Below are 17263 nucleotides of genomic sequence, written 5' to 3'. Positions count from 1 at the left end.
AAAGCATTTATATCTACTTCAAAAACTGTAACTCCAATACTGTGGGTTAAGATCCTTGCTACAACAAAAGTGGAGTTTTATTTGAACTTAGCATGGGGTTCACATGACCTTGCTGAATGTGGGTTCCCCCTGGTGAAAGTGCTGCTACCTTTACCTGGCCAGTGGCAGTGCAATCTCTCATGAGACAGTGATTAGCAATCATGATTATTTTCCCCTTCTCTCTAATGTATGCTAAAACAATTCTACCATAGCCTTTCCCTTGCAAACTGAGATTAGTTACCTACTTTGCAGCACTTCCATCAAGAAACAGTTGTAGTTCTCTAAAGGTACACATTCCTGTGTGATCAAAAGACCACTGAAATTGGGCAGTAGGTTAACCTATAATGAAAACTAGAAATCTATAACATCGGTAAGAGCTAGGTTTTCATTTTTGGCTGAATGGGCTACAGTGGACATGGTACATATTTAGTGTGAGGCATTGGTTCAGTCAAAGAAAATTTTGAAAGTGAGTTTTTCTTTTGAGAAGTCATACAGAACAGAGCCTTGGGCTTCTACTCTGCTTTCTCCCACTCCAAAGAACAGTTACCTTCCCAGGGGACTATCATCTTTACCTCGAGACAAGTCAAGCACTCAATACCATCTTGTGGTTTGACCAACTTTCATCCTGAGGAAGAGGAGGATATTTGCCTCACTTGTTCAACAGCAAGCTCTCCTACATACTGGCTTATCAATATTACCATCAGAGGATAAAAACTTTTACTTTTTAATGACTTTCTTCGGTTTACTGGTTAAATTGCCACCTGACAGGTTCTGAGTCCCTGAGAGAAAATTACTTCCATCAGTATATCAAATACAAGGCTACTGAACAAAGCTATGTTCATTGTCTTTCCTTCTCTTAGATATCAGTGCAGCTTTAAAGAAAGTTCTAAGATAAGATTTTAGCCAAGCCAGTTTTATGTCTTGTTTGAGTTCCAAAGAAGTCATATTGGACCTAAATTGGTAACTCTCTGTCTACTTTCTCACTAAAAGTGCTGCCACGCCTGCTGAGTTTCTCCAGTAGTTCCTGCTTTAATTTTAAATATATTGCCTTTTTCTCTACCAGTCTTCACCCCTCTCTTGCTTTTCTGAATGTGTTCATGTTTTGTTGGGTCATATTGGCATCCTACAATACTTCACCCATGTGGCCATTACTCATGACCAGGGAATGTTAACAGGCTATTCATTTTCAATCTTGGGAATATTACTGCCAGTCTCAGTCCTGTACTTGTCAGGCACCATGTTGCCACTGAATAGTGATCAAGAATGACAGCCCTGATCAAGTTTCAGTTTAACGCCTGCGCCTGAGGCATTTTGTAGTCTCTTATACATCAACTGAGATCAACCAACTTTGCAATTTGGAAACCAATCCAGTGAGCTTTCTGGCTTAATTGTGTGGGGTCATTTTTTTCAAGAAGAGACAGCATTTTATCACAAAAATAGAAACTGTTTCCTGCTGGGGACATGACATAATCAGAATGTTTCCACTTTGAGCATATGTTCTGAGTTGGTAGGAGTTTGTTCAGTTAAAAGTACCGTGTTGAATGGTTTAATCAGTTACAATGCTGCAACTTTTGCATTATCATGGGTATACTTTGTCTTTAATAGGTCCAGCTCCAGAGGCTGTCACAGAGAAGATTTTCCAGCTCAGCAAAACCATTGAAGAATATTCTATCTGCCCAGATCTGAAAGTCGACCTAACTACAATTGGAAAACAACAGTTTGACTTGGAAAACAAGTTCAAGCCATTTACAGGTAACTAGTTACTTCCCCCATTTCAAATCACTGACCCAAATCTTTTTTTTAAACCGAGTGTCTTTTTGTGAGTGATCACTGAAGTAAATTCACAAAGGCCAGTATTCCATCACCAAGTCACCCTTTATTTGCACAACGGAGAGTCCTTGACGCTGATACAGCTCTCTCAGAGCCAACCTTCCCAGAGTGAATAGAATCTCTGATATTCCTGTTTATATTTGTCAGCCAGGGCTCCCTGATTGAACTAGATTAACAGCCCAAAAGGAAAGTCATTCTGTGAGGCCCATCTGGTTCACCTCATTATAATCACTACAATCACATTCTCATTTAGTTTCTTCATTCCTTATTGGACTTTCCACCTCAGTTCTATTATCTGTATGCCAGAAATAGAGCACATACAATAGTTAAGTTCTGCATTGATTCTCTTGGTGATTCTACACAGTGTAGTTCCAAACTGTAAACTGTTTGCACGCAGGATTGGATGTTCTTGCGTCATTTTTTTTCATTCTGTCCTGAAGGTGCTATTCATCTGGCATACTGAGTTGATTGGTATCTTAACCATTTCTCATACATCAGCTTTGTGTTGACAGACAATTCAATTGTAGAAAATATCACAATTAAGCTCATTGTGTTCTTAGCTGATAGTCTCATTCTCAAATTTTCCAGCAAAGCTCCTCCGATAAATCGAAGCAATTATTCTGTTTTGTTTTGCTCCATTGCCAAGGGACAACTATGGCTGATTGTGGCACTACAATTGTGATCAGCTAAGGCAGTGAAAAGTGGAAGTGAACAGTGTCTCATTCATCATTAGTACCAGTGGCGTAGTGCTTTTATCTGTCGGGGTTACTACAAATTGCTGTTCTTGATGTGAAGATAAAGAGTCCAGGCATAGAGGGTTTATAAATTCGGCAGCCATATTTAATACTATATTCTTTAAAATGAAAAGTTGTAACAGAATTTTTAACAAAGCCAAGAAGGAATTGAAGAATGTGTTTAGAAGGTAGATCAATGGAGACCTATCAAATGCAATAGGTTTGATGGACCTAACAGAATTTTAATCTGTTCTTAAAAAAAATTGTCATTCTGTATTAACATATCATTAACCCACAACATGTTTTAACTTTATTCTATAACACATCTTTTAGCAAATGAAGGTATTACCTTTATTTTCATCTCTCCTTTGTGCATTCTTACAAAACAGCTTGAGGAGAACCAAGATATTCTGTTTTACTGAAACTCCTGAACACATTTTAATTTTTTTTCTTTTATTCATTCACGGGATGAGGATGTCGCTGGTTAGGCAGCATTTATTTCCCATCCCTAGTTGCCCAGATGGCAGTTAAGAGTCAACCACATTGCCGTGGGTTTGGAGTCATATATAGACCAGAACATGTAAGGCTGGCAGTTTCCCTCCCTAAAGGACATGAGTGAATGAGTTGGATTTTTCCAACAATTGGCAATGGATTCATGGTCATCATTAGATTCTTAATTCCAGATATTTATTGAATTCAAATTCCACCATGCTGTGGCAGGATTCAAATGCAGGTCCCCTGAACATTATCTGGATCACTAGATTAACTATCCAGTGATAATACCACTAGGTCATCGCCTCCCACTAGTCCACTAGTAATTCCAGCTATTTTTAAATATATATTTTATATAATTTAGTACTATTTCTCTTCATTTATATTCCTTCCTCACCATGAAGAGGTATTGTATTGGAGGTCCATAAGATCGACTGGCAGAATTACTGTGCCCCCTACTGAATAATTTAGGCAGAGTTATAGAACAGCTTCGCCTGGTTGTTCTATAACATAAATGGGAATAGATTTGTTCTCAAATGGATTGGTATATGAGGTAGGATGTTTCAAGGTAGTAGGGATCATTCATTTTGGGATGAAGAAATCAATAAAGGTTACGCTAAGAATGTATCACCCAGTATTTCAGCACAGATTGGTTTTAGGTCAGAAGACAACAAGAGGTTTATGATGTACTCAAATACTGAGGGAGACTGGGTCTTATAGTAGGGTACTCCAGATCCTCTCCTGGAAGTGGTTTGGAGTCCAGCCTTAGTTGGGACGAAAGCCATTTTCCTAATTCTGAAGATAAAATTAGAATGTTAAAAATCATTATTATGCACATAATTATGTCTTGGATGACTCAAGAAGTTTAGTCTCCGTTACATTACATTGAAGAACATGTCAGGTATTAATCACAACTATGTGCAGAACTATTTTGTTGAACTTGTCTTTTACTACCGTTCAATTTTCTTTAATTCTATTCTGTATATTGTAAAACCCTCTTTAGATTATTTCTTATTTCACCTCATTTTACAACTGAAAAGTGTCACTTTTCTCCAGGCTTCTCTTATAACTCAGTCATCTGAAGCAAAGGGTCAGCTTGTCTTTCTCTTTAGTGTTTCCAACCATTTGTCGAGTCTTTACTCTCATAGTATTTCTCTTAGATGTTATGAGTAGATACCTGTATTTTTCTGATTTTTTCCACTTTTGTAGGGCTTACTGGTCTTTAGCTCAAAATGTTGATTTATAATTGGCTGATTTGAGTTTCTGGTTTATGAACTATTAGCTCCATTAAAATATAATGACAACCCAGTACCTATAGGTATTATGTGATTATTTTCCAGTGGAGATTGTGGATTCAGTGGAGGCCTATACTAACATGCTTCGGAACATCTTTGATTTTAATGCCTTGAAGGAGCTACTTTCTGGTCCGAATCAGTTGAAGATCAGATTGGATGCCATGCATGGAGGTATGAACTGTAATGTGGCAACATGACATAAGAACAAAATTTATATAAAGATTCTTGTGTCAAAATATGAAAATGGTACTTCTTCCTGAAGAGATGCTTGACAAATATTGTTTGAGCAGTCAAGAAGAGCTAGCTGAGCCATACTTTCCTTAAATCCTAACCCTGTTCAATATGTGATAATTCATTTCAGTAATTGAATTCTTTGCAAACACAATCATCAAACACTTGTTTATGAAAATAGTGCCCTTTTTGAATGTTAAAGTTCAAGCTGCTGTAACAGTTCCATGAAGTGAGGTGTTACACTGCATTATTGGGATTTAACTGCTTCAATGCAGAATGCCCTTGCTTTGGGGATGAACTCTATGGATTTGTTTAGCTTGTTATTCTTAATTAAGTACTTCTGTTGACAGATTGAATCATTCTCATTAAGGCAGAGAAGATCAAGAGGAGATTTGATAGAGATGTTTAAAATTACAAAAGATTTAAAGTCAAATTGTTTCCAGTGATTGAAAGATTAATAACCAGCAAATATAGGTTTGGAATGCACTGTCTGCTAGGGAAACTGATCCAGTTGTGGCTTTGAAAAGGAAACTGGATAAATAATTGGAAGAGTAAAAGTGACAGAGATATGGGCAAGTCTATGGCTATGAACTAACTATATTGTTCTGTAAGAGAGCCTGCACACAGTCAGTAACCTGAATGACCGCCTTCTGTCCTGGAATATTCTATGATTTAGATGGACAATATTTTACTTAAGTTGAAAAATTGTACAGTCTTGTCATGCACTATGAACGCATCTTTATTTTCATAACCTTTCATTTAGGGTGTGTGAGAAAAGTCCTAAAACACTTAATCTGATCTACATAATAGATCTGGAAACATTTGTATTCACAGTGTGTGTATTTGGGGAATGTGGTAATTTTGCAAATTAGTCAGCATAATATTGCAAATACAGAAATTCTTGGAAATATCCACCAGCCTGTACAGGATATTTCTTCTTAGATTCTCTACAGTGAGCAAACAGGCCATTTGGCCCAACAAGTTCACACCAACCCTCCAAAGAGTCACCCGCCAAAATCCATTTCCCTCTGATTAATGCACCTAACACAATTGGCAATTTACCATGGCCAATCCATCTCACCTGCATATCTTTGGACTGTGGGAGGAAACTGGATTACCCAGAGGAAGCCCATGCTGACACTGGGAGAATGTGCAAACTCCACACAGATGGTTGCCCGAGGCAGGAATTGAACCCGGGTCCCTGGCGCTGTGAAGCAGCAGTGCTAACCACTAAACCACCGAGCTGCCTAAATGATAATTTGTTTAATATGAAAACAAAATACTATGGATGTTAAAGACCTGAATATATAAGTTTGCTGGAGAAAGATCTGGCAGCATCTATGGAGAGAGAAAAAGTTGACATTTTGAGTCTGATGTGACTTTTTTAACTGAAAGAGGCTAGAAAAGTGTTGAGTATTTTGCTGTAGGAAAAGAGGGAAGGAGGAGGAGCAAAGGGAATGGATGGTAAAGGTGCCCTAGAGCAAGAGAGGTTGATGAAGATTGGTGACAATAGTAAGCCTATTTCCTCCAGTTTTGGTCTTTTTCCTTCACTGCTGAGTGTTTTCAACATTTTATGCTCACTTTAGCAACAGGGATATTCGCATTGAGTGACTTCTCAATGCCCTAGGAAAATGTGTTTCACATGATATCCCAGAGGAAGGAGGTAATGGCACCCCTGACACCTATCTCACCCTCAGGACTGAGAACTATTATGAAGAAAACAAACCAAAGATCTGGGAAAGACAACAGACTAGATACTCTCCCTTTACTTTGTTAGAGTCCAATGATGACATTTTATAGCCCTGGATAACACATTGTCAGTAAGTGTGTCTATGTCATGTTTCAAAATTGTTTTGACCATTTTTCAGAGAAAGCATTTGAAAAAAGCAATTTAAAAACAAATTTTTAAAAGCAGTATTTGTTCTTGTATTCTAAAAAAAGAGTATCTAGTTAGAAGCATGCAAAACAGGAGAGCAGTGTACCGTTTAGCCCCTTGAATTTGCTTGGCCATTCAATAAGATCAAGGCTGATCTGTTTGTATTTCAAATTCCACATTCCCATGTACTCCTGGTAACCTTTGATTCTCTTGACTACTAAAGCAGTCTTAAAGAGTTTCAGTGACCTTCTGAGGTCAAGAGTTCCAAAGGCACACAATAATGAACTGGCAGTCGAGGTGGTGTAGAGGAGGGCTGTCCTCTTCCTTCAGGACGGGCAAAGGAGGCAATGATAACAGATCCTGCCAGCCTAGTCCCACATTCAGTCAGTGTAGTCGCAATCGTCAGGAACACCAGCAGTTCCACAGGAAAGTCAATAACTATCTTTGCTCTGATAGGTTAAGTGCCACCATCTTCTCTCCAATGCCTCTCACTCACTGTATCGCTGCTTTTGAACACACCTCCCACTATGTCTCATGCTCTACCCCTTTCACTGAAACATGAATAATTTTCCCTCACTTGTTCTCACATACAAATGCCCCCACCCTACTAATTGTGCATGGCCTCTATGCCTCTGACCCACTTGGGACACATTACAACCTTTTCCCCACTTGCACCAGCACTAAAAGCTGTGACATTTTTATCTCAGTGAGCCCCTCTGTTTACCTCATTCTAGGAAAAAATGACTCACAATAGAACAAAAAAAGGCAAGGTGGTCAGTGGGATCCAAGTGACTGATTGGCTCTAATTGTCCAAACACCTGAACTGATATCAAAGGTTGCCCTTGACTTACTGTGTATTGTAATACCATGACTGACAGCAATCACTCTTGAGTGAGGTATGGCCATTTGTTTGAGGCAAACGCAGTATGTTTGTAGTGTAGGCTTCTGGCTTATGCTATAGTTGGGACTTTGAGAAAGAACAGTGCTGTACAGCAACATGTCCATCCCATGACTTCTGACCATGACAAGCTGCCTGGCTTTGTGTTAGCACTGGTCAGTAAGACCAAACAGAAGTACTGAGAATCTTCAGACTCTAGCTGAGAGGGTAAAGTGTGAAAAGGCAAGTCACGGTTGCTGTGAGCACTCAGGCACAAAATGAGTGTGCACTAAGCGAGCGAACAAGCAAGAAGCTCTGAGCTCCCATGATCTAGTCAGTGAGCTGGGTGCCTGTCCCTGTACACAGTGTCCATGCGGCAATATAAATTTGATCTGTACCTGAGTACACCAAAGTCTAGCATTGAAGAACACAAGTGTACACTGTAATTGGTTTGGAGATGTGCCTTGGTGGGCTAGTACAGGTCGGCTGTCAAAGTCCACAAATATGAAGTGCATGCAGCCACTACCTACGGAGCATGCTCTGAGACGCTAATGGCAGGTACACACAATTAAGAGTTGGAGAAGCACATGACGAGCTTGAGTCATCAGACACCAGTTCAGATGTTGGAATTGTCTGCATCTAACTTCTACCTTGCAGGTAGGAGAATGGGAGAACGCCTATGAATAAGGCAAAATCAAGTAATAATAAGGGTAATCAATGCTAATAGGTCTCTTGCCACTCACTAGTGACAATCCCATTCATGACACCTAGGCTTGACATGAAAATGTAACAGTTTGGTCATGACATCAAAAGAGGGCTCGTTTAATATCACACCCAACTTTTCCAAAGTGCCATTCAGGGGCTGGGAAAACTCCACTTTCTATCCTGAAAGGATGACCCCTAATTCAAAAACAGTGCCTCAGAGTTCTGAACTAAAATGAAACATCCTTTCTGTGTTCATTTTGTCAAGGCCATTTAGGATCTTTTATATTTTGATCAAGTCATCCTATCATGGTGCATCACAGCTTGGTACGGCAACTGCTCTACTCAAGTCCGCGAGAAGTTCGAGAGTTGTGATCGTAGCCCATCATGAAAAACAGCCTTCCCATCTATACTTCCTGCTACCTCGGACTGCAGCCATCGTAATCAAAGACCCTTCCACCTCCATTATACTCTCTTCCACCCTCTTCCATGAGGCAAAAGATACAAAAGTTTGACAACACATAGCAACAGATTCAAGAACAGCTTCTTCCCCACTATTATCAGACTTATGAACGCATCTCTCATATATTACATTTGATCTTTCTCTTCCTCTTCTCTGTAGCTGTAATATCTGCATTCTGTTCCATTACCCTGATGTACTTATGTAAGATATGATTTGTTTGGGTAGCATGCAAGACAATACTTTTCACTCTGTCTCCGTACATGTGACAATAATAAATCAAATCAAAATTCCAGCAGAAACCTGTACAACCTATCCTCAAAAACACCCACTCATTCCAGGTATAAATCTTGTAAACTTATTCTGAACCACCTCCAACTCATTTACATCTTCCATTAAAGAAAGAGACCAAAACTGCGCATAATATTCAGGACATGACCTGATCAATGCTGTGTATAACTGAAGCATAATGCATCTACTATTATGTTCAGTTTCTCTCCTACAAAAGGATAGCATTCCATTAGTTGCTTTGATTATTTATTGTAGATGCATACCAGCTGTCTCTGACTCCTGAATCAAAACACCGAAATCCCTCTACACCTTGGACTTTTGCAGCCATTGTCCATTTAAGTAATGCTGTTTTGTTCCTCCTGCCAAAGTGAACAGCTTTACATTTTCCCACATTGCACTCCATCTGCCAGATTTTTCACTCAACCTGTCTATATCTATCTGCAACTTCCTGCGTCTTCTCAACTTACTTTCCTTCCTACCTACCTTGGTCTTGCCTACAAATTTAGCTACTGTGCCTTCACTCCATTCATCTAAATCATTACATAAATTGTGAAAAGCTTGAGGCCCCAGCATAGAACCCAGTGGGATGCTACTTGTCACAGCCTGGCAACCAAAGGTCCATTTATGCATACTCTCTCTTTTCTGCCTGGCAACCAATCTTCTATCCATGCTAATATGTTACCTCCTACATCATGAGCTTTTATTTTCTGCTATAACCTTTGATGCAGCATCCTGAAGGGTGGTTAATTATTTCACCCATGCCTAAAAAATAAAAATTTCTTCAACTCGTCTGCATAATCGGAAAACAACTTTCACCCATTGCATTGGAAAACTCTTATTTCTGCTTCTTTGATACAGGAATAAGGAGACATAGTAGAGGTTTGTTTAAATAATACAAAAACATTATTTATTGTAATAGCTATGAAATTTGCTCTTTGTACGCTGCGTGTATGTAAATCATCTCTTGGAATGAAACAATACAAATTAACAACTTGATAAATAGACCTGTTTATCTGTTTGTCAGTCACAGCAGATTTAAACTCTTGAGGGTGGACTATTGCTAGTATAAAGCTATGTGACTGTGGAAATATATAGGTAGTATTATATAGATTATTATAAACCATCAGAAACTTACTGTCATCAGTTGTGTTTCATTTTGTACAGAGGTGTACACAGAGTAGGTGGAATAAGAAGGTTGTTGGTTTATTCTGATCTGATTAGATTAGATTCCCGACAGTGTGGAAACAGGCCCCAACTAGTCTACACCGATCCTCCGAAGAGGAGGATCCACCCAGACCCATTCCCCCTGACTAATGCATCTAACTTTAGCATGACCAATTCACCCAACCTACACATCTTTGGATTGTGGGAGGAAACCGCAGCCCCCAGAGGAAACCCACACAGACACGGGCAGAATGTGCAAACTCCACACAGTCGCCTGAGGCTGGAACCCGGGTCCTTGGCGCTGTGAGGCAGCACTGCTAACCACTGAGCCACCATGCCGCTGTGTGGTGTCAAAATTCCTTTGTCTCCCCAGTGACAACACTTGGCTTCAATGTGTCTGGATTACAAAGGGATAAATTGAATTCCTATCTTGCCTATTATTCTAGAGTTACTGGAGTTATGCAGTTTTTGGACATTCCTAGCTTTTTTTTTCAGATTTGAAGGTGGAATCTCTGGCCCTTTGCATTTGCAAAATCCAGACCCTGACTTGACGCTAGAGTGAAGTGAAATGAGTTTCTATGAATGAGGTTCAATTAAAGTCTTAGCAATTGATTCACATCACACAAGTTTAACAGTGCAAGCTAAACCTGATGGGAACTCTGTCAATAGGCATGGGGATCACAGTGCACAATTATTTTGCACTGATTTGAATTATTTCCAGCCTGTAGCAACACTTTGATTTGCTGTGGTGGCTCAAATGCAGCTGGTGTGCAAAAACCATTAGCTAATTTTGTCAAGATTTCAAATGTTGACTTGCATCATTTACAGTCTATACAACTATCAAAAGTTTCCGTCACTTAGACTGCTGAAAGAAACCAACTAGAAATTACTGTGTACAGTAGATGGTTGATTATCCCTTTCAATAGATCAGCTGTGCAAAGTTAAGAGAGGGAATTAGTTGCATAATTGCATTACAAACTGAAACTACTGATGTTAAATCAAACTTAATGCTGATTGACATCATGATTTAGCTAGCCAGATGCACCTAGGACATTCACTGCATCCATATTAATACCTTTGTCAATATAATGTCCCCTCAATTTACCCCACAGGTCAGTGTGCCATGAGTTGAAGTTCTGGGGACACTTGTAGCTCTCTGAAAATGTATATTAGTGATTCCAATTTCTCACCTATAATGTGAATGTATTAATTCTCCCCTCTCATTGAGTTGAATATCCCTACATATTGGTAAGAGCACTACAATTCTGGTGAGTATTAGTATTGATGCCAGCTGTATGAGGGTGGTTGTGCTAGTTGCAAGTTCCATGTCTTACAGTAAAGTAGGCTTTGTGTTGAATATTGTAGAGCTCATTACCAAACTGTTTTGACATTAACTATGACACCAGACTTTCAGGATGCCCCCTGGTTCAATTTGTATAATGACAGAAAAATAAATACTGAAAAAAAAATTAATGTAATTTTATTTGAAGAAAAAGCTTTTTGTAAGATTACATACATGCTGATGAGACATTCATAAGCTGTATCCTAGTCTGTCAGTAACATGAGGCAGTTGTTCATCATTTAGATGGTGCAGCCAATTCTAGCATGAAAACTCTTTACCAACGACCCCCTTTACCAGTGGATCCTTCGTCAAGATGAGTTGCTGACTATGAGCATGTTCTCCCTCTTTCTAATTCCCAAACTGCCCACTCAGGTGCTTCAAGCTTTTGACCATTGTAATATTAACTGATGACAGCAGCTGCAAAATAGGTGTCACGTTAGTAAGCGCTGCTAAATCTGTGAAGAATGCTGAATGGAAATATAACTACTCTAAAAATGATGACAAATATTTGTGTTCCACTGAAGAATGAACCGAATTGGTGAAGCAGTGCTAATTATGCATCTCTTAAGACCCATTGCCTTGCTGTAATTTTTATAAGATCCAACTGTGTAAAATATTAATTACATCTTGTTATTATTTATGAATTATGGAATTTTCAGTTCAGAATGTTATTTTTAACTGTAACCTGTATTTTCCGTACACCTTTGCTGCTACTTCACTTCAGATTTTTCAGCCAGTAATTTTGATGAGTTCTAACAGGCATGGAGTTTGTAGATTGATGACTCTGGATGCTAAATCATAGAATCCCTACAGTGTGGAAATGGTCCATTAAGCCCAACAAGTCCACACTGACCCTCTGAAGAGTATCCTACCCAGAGCCATTTCTCTAGGTTATTACTTTATATTACCCCTGACTAAAACTGACACATTCCTGAAAACTGTGGGCAATTTAGCATGGCCAATTCACATAACCTGCACATCTTTGGAATATAGCAGGAAACCAGAGCACCCGGAGGGAACCCACAGGGTTGCCCAAGTCTGGAATTGAACCTGGGACCCTGGGGCTGTAAGGCAGCAGTGCTAACCACTGAGCTACCCCTTATGCTGAATTATATTTGGTTTTTGACTTAATTTTTAATGCGGCTGGCAAGGTGAAAATGCCAAGTGGACATCCTACTCTAGGTCAAAAACAAAAATCAGAAATTGCTGGAGAAACTCAGCATCAGTGGGGAGAAAGCAAAGTTAACGTTTCAAGTCTGGTGATGCTTGATCAGATCTTCCTTACTATAGTTTACTGGTTAGGGACAGCATGTGTGAAATCAGTACTTTCTACATTGAGCTAGCTGGCAAGTTGGAGTGGGCTGAAAGAAGAGGCAGCAGGGGGAGCAAACTGGTAACTTTCATTGTCTCAGGAAAACATTTCTTCTCCTGGGCCTGCAGAAGAAAGGAAATTTCTCTTCATGTAGATTTCAACAGTTCCTTTACGGATTGCTGGTTAGAGGGCTTAGGCTTCTTTCATTTGATCCTTGATTTGGAATTCAAGGTTCGGGTTGTAAGTTTGTTCGCTGAGCAGGAAGGTTTGTTCTCAGATGTTTCGTCACCATACTAGGTAACATCAGTGAGGCTCTGGTACAAGGGCTGCAACAAACATTACAGCGAACAGACAGGTAGGAAACTAGCCACCAAGATACATGAACACCAACCAGCTACCAAAAGACATGACCCACTACCTCTAGTATCCTTACAGACAAGAAGGACCACTTCAACTAGGGTAACACATCCATCCTAGGACAGGCTAAACAGAGACACAGGGGAATTCCTAGAGGCCTGACATTCAAACCGAAACTCCACCAATAAACACATCAAATTGGTCCCCATTTACCAACCTCTGAGAAAAAGTACCGGAAGTGACATCACCCACCTTAACAGACCAAGACACACAGAAAGTGGGACAGAACACCAGCGCTTCACCAGAGGCTTAGTGATGATGTTACCTAGCATGGTGACTAAACATCTGAGAATAAGCCTACCAGCTCAGCGAGCAAATCTACAACCTGAACCTCAACCTGAGCTCCAAATCTTCTCAAAAATCGGAATTCGAGGTTCTCCAGCTGGTCATGGACTCCCAATTTGTACATTTAAGGAGCATAACACCTACTTCAAGCAGGTACCCTCGATTACTAAAAGTCACCTGAATGTAATCCGGCAGGCACACCTGCAGAGCAGCTCTCATACACCAGTTCATAGGGCAGCAACTGGAGGTTTAACACCTTATACACTGACATCTACAGCATGCTTTTTTTCCCCCACTGCCAATATTGCCAGATAATACAATAAATAAGTCTACTTAGCTATCCAGGATATCCCTAAATTTCCCTCTTGGAAATATATTCCAGGATATTCACCTGCACTATATCAGGGAATCCATTTTAAGGATGGTTCTTCTGTGAACCATTTGCTGATATTAGGTCAAACCTTATGCTGGTTTGAACCTGTGAGCTCTTGTTCCCTCTTGTAGCTTGTTTCAAATTAATTAATAAAGTAAATAATTCACTCTCCGTTAACTACATTAAAGTATTTTTGCAAGGTGATCTCTCATATGTTGGACTGAAATACAAAAGCAGGGTGGTTCACAGATAAAGTAACCAGCTTCCTTCTACACCGTTCGTTAATGAATCTAAACAAATATGTTTTAATTAGTTGGGCTTGTTTGTCTCTTGCTCAATCTTCCCTCCAAGAGCAGGTAAACAGAAGTCAGGACTGTTTTCAAGTCCCAAACCCACTGTAAAGAACGCATCTTTGTTATTTTTCTGTAATTTTGATTGTGCCATCTAAAGCCCTCCCACCTAACACGTTTTCCAGCCACTCATTCTCTCAATCTTCTTACATCTTTACTCACTTGCAGGTGGTACTGGGAATAATTCCGAGATAACTACCCTAGGAATCGTGCTTTTGAATCATTCTGAATTACAGGAATTTTGAAAGAAACAAGCAAAATACTCACCATTCACAGACCTGTTTCCATGTGATGTCATGTTTTTCAAGTGGTAGTTCAGTGAATCATGGATGGCTCTCCCTCCCCAACTTCAGCTTCTTGAAGCCTCTGCTCTTCCAATTGCTCTCACTTGTCACTTTTATTGCTGCTTTTGTTTTTAAGCTGTTAGTTGTTAAGACTGGAACTTCACCCTTGCTTACCAAATTCCCAAGCTCATGTTCTTGACATGTTTATCCTCTCCCTCACAGTGGTGGTGAAGGTGCAGAAAGGGCAAATAATTGGGACAGTTGGCTCTGGAGATGCTCACTCTCTGCCCACCATCTCTGCAGTTGAGTGCTAGGTGAGAAGTTCCATGGGTGACCTGCTTGACCCCCCCCACACCAATTAAGACCTGAAAGTGATCAGTTACCAGCCACTTTAGGACCTCAATGTAACACTGGACTGATTAGAAAAGTGTCTGGTTTCCGACTGAGAAAGTGGGGTGATTTGCCTGTTACTTTGGACACAGGGCCTCAATTCTCCCCAGTCTGCTGCCAATGGAAGCGAACGACTGACCACTGAAAGCCATCCCTGCCCTCTCCTCCCACCCCTGCAACCCACACCCCACGAGGTCCAAAAGAAAGCGACTTCTCACCATTTCAGCTGTTAAAGCCTGAGCCTCCAGCAATGAGATCTCGGATCTAAACGCTGCTGGCCCTCTGTCAGTAGTGTCTGGTATGGCTGATCTTCATTTTTGATGTTTGTTATTCAACAGTCAACTTTTAATTGGCTGATTGGAGTCTGATTTGGTGAGCTATCCCACTTAAAGAGGTGGGGAGTCAGTCAACACTCAAGATGCCCTCCCCCATTCTTGTTGAATGGAGTACTAAACCTGTGGCACCTATGTTTAGCTGCACCAAGTGAAGAGTTGCTGCCTCTTATTTGAAAGAACATTCAGAATTTGTGTTACTACATCCCAGTTCAAGTCTGCACATGGAGAAGAGATATTCAAGGTGGATGAGGAATGTCACAAATCATTTAAGCAGTTTTGCATGTTCAGAACTGTGATGTTAAATACGCAACTGCTACAATGGTAAAAGTACTTTGTTTAGGTTCAAATTTGATATGTTCTGCCTGTTGTTTTTATGTCATTTTCTGATTTTTTTAAAACTTGCCCGTAAGCAGAGCTTTTCATCAGAATGTTTGGTTCATTAATTTTATTCTGTGATAGTTATGGGTCCTTACGTTAAGAAGATTCTGTGTGAAGAACTTGGTGCTCCTGCAAACTCAGCAGTGAACTGCGTGCCTCTTGAAGACTTTGGTGGGCACCATCCTGATCCAAATTTGACATATGCTGCAGACCTAGTGCAGGCAATGCAGACAGGAGACTATGACTTTGGAGCTGCGTTTGACGGTGACGGTGTAAGGAAAAACATTTTGATATTCTGTCGGAGCTTTAATACAGAGTTGCTGTATTAGAACTTTCTAGTTCAATGCTAGTGACCTTTATTAAATGGTATTGAAATGATTTGAGTAAACATATATCTCGCTTTGAAGTCACGCTTCCATTCTGTTAAGTCACATGGGGCTGACTGTTAAACAGTAAATGGAAACTTTGCACATAAAGACAGATTATACCATTCTGCGACTGCATTAGAATATTCTTAATCATATCACTCCTGATGTAATAGCCTACTTTTGCTGTCTGTTTTACTGAGGATAGAATATTAAATCTATTAATTTTTTTCTTCCTGATTACATGAATAAAAATTAATTTCAGCTGTACTTGTGTTACTGCAGGATCGGAACATGATCCTTGGAAAGCATGGATTCTTCGTAAACCCATCTGATTCTGTGGCTGTGATTGCTGCAAATATCTTCACTATTCCGTACTTTCAACAGACTGGTGTACGTGGATTCGCTCGCAGCATGCCCACTAGTGGAGCACTGGACCGGTGGGTATGGTTTACTTATACTTTGAAACTGTAATTACTTACAATCTACCTGCTTTTTCTTTTTCTTTTTCTTTTCCATTCGTTTGGAATTATTGCCTTTGAGACAATTTTTTTTTTAAAACATCATTCATGAAAAACAAACAATCTTTTGTGCTTTTCACAGAATCACCAGAATAGATAAACTCCAACTTCTCTTAACATCTTCTGCATTCAACTCAGCAAACTAACCATGTCCTATTAAAAGTCTAAACCCTGTATTCTTCTTCAATTTTGTGCAAAGCTTACTTATTTATTACTGTTGGTAAATCAGCTCCCAAACATTATTGAACTCAGTAATTATTCTAAAATAGTATCACCAATGGTGTTGTGGCTGTTGATACTTTTTTTTCAAAACCAAGATAAATGAATAGAACAAGAGGATCTTAAAAATAAGTTTTTGTATTAGTTAAGTTTCTTTTGAATGCTTCCGATGATAAAATTGCCTTTAATCAGAAAATGCTCCCTATTATCACTGTTTCATTGTTTCCCATTCAGCAAAGACACTTACATGTTGTCCAGCTACCACATTTGCAGCCACCACTGTGCTAGAGGTGATGCTAATCAAGGGCTTTTAAAAATAAGACTGACCTAATAAATTTTAATCAAAACTACATTATTCCTTTTGTACTTCTGAAAATAATAGTTGAAGTTTCAGGATATGCCAAAGACTTGTGGTTTGCAACATTTTACTAAAATATTTTTCAAGAGATGGTGTTTAAACAACCAATACATTCCCTGCTCAAATTATGTTCTGATTTCTCTGCCTTTATGTATTTTGTATGTTTTCAATATTTCCTACTGCCTGTGTCTGTCTCTATTCAATCAAAAGTATTGGGCTTGACTGTGAACGTTTCAGTAGGTACCACTAATCCTGTCTTATTCTAATGGCAAAGTAATACTCTTGTGTCTTCCCTATCTGATGCCAAGGTGGAGATTATAAGGTTATCTGATTTAAATTTGAA

The 17263-nt window shown here is 39.5% G+C and overlaps 1 protein-coding gene across 2 annotated transcripts in view; it reads left to right on the top strand.

Moving 5' to 3' along the window:
• Positions 1-17263, top strand: part of pgm1 (phosphoglucomutase 1) — an 80504-nt gene that overhangs the window by 40929 nt on the left and 22312 nt on the right. For both annotated transcript variants that reach the window (XM_043699451.1, XM_043699450.1), the window contains exons 3-6: positions 1645-1791; positions 4436-4561; positions 15539-15729; positions 16108-16262. In XM_043699451.1, coding sequence (XP_043555386.1) covers positions 1645-1791; positions 4436-4561; positions 15539-15729; positions 16108-16262 — 619 coding nt within the window. The remainder of the gene's footprint in view (positions 1-1644; positions 1792-4435; positions 4562-15538; positions 15730-16107; positions 16263-17263) is intronic.

Source organism: Chiloscyllium plagiosum, chromosome 11 (genome assembly GCF_004010195.1).
Source record: "Chiloscyllium plagiosum isolate BGI_BamShark_2017 chromosome 11, ASM401019v2, whole genome shotgun sequence".
NCBI classification, from domain to species: domain Eukaryota; kingdom Metazoa; phylum Chordata; class Chondrichthyes; order Orectolobiformes; family Hemiscylliidae; genus Chiloscyllium; species Chiloscyllium plagiosum.
Note: the sequence above shows the minus strand (reverse complement) of the source record. Positions and strands in the feature narration are given on the sequence as shown.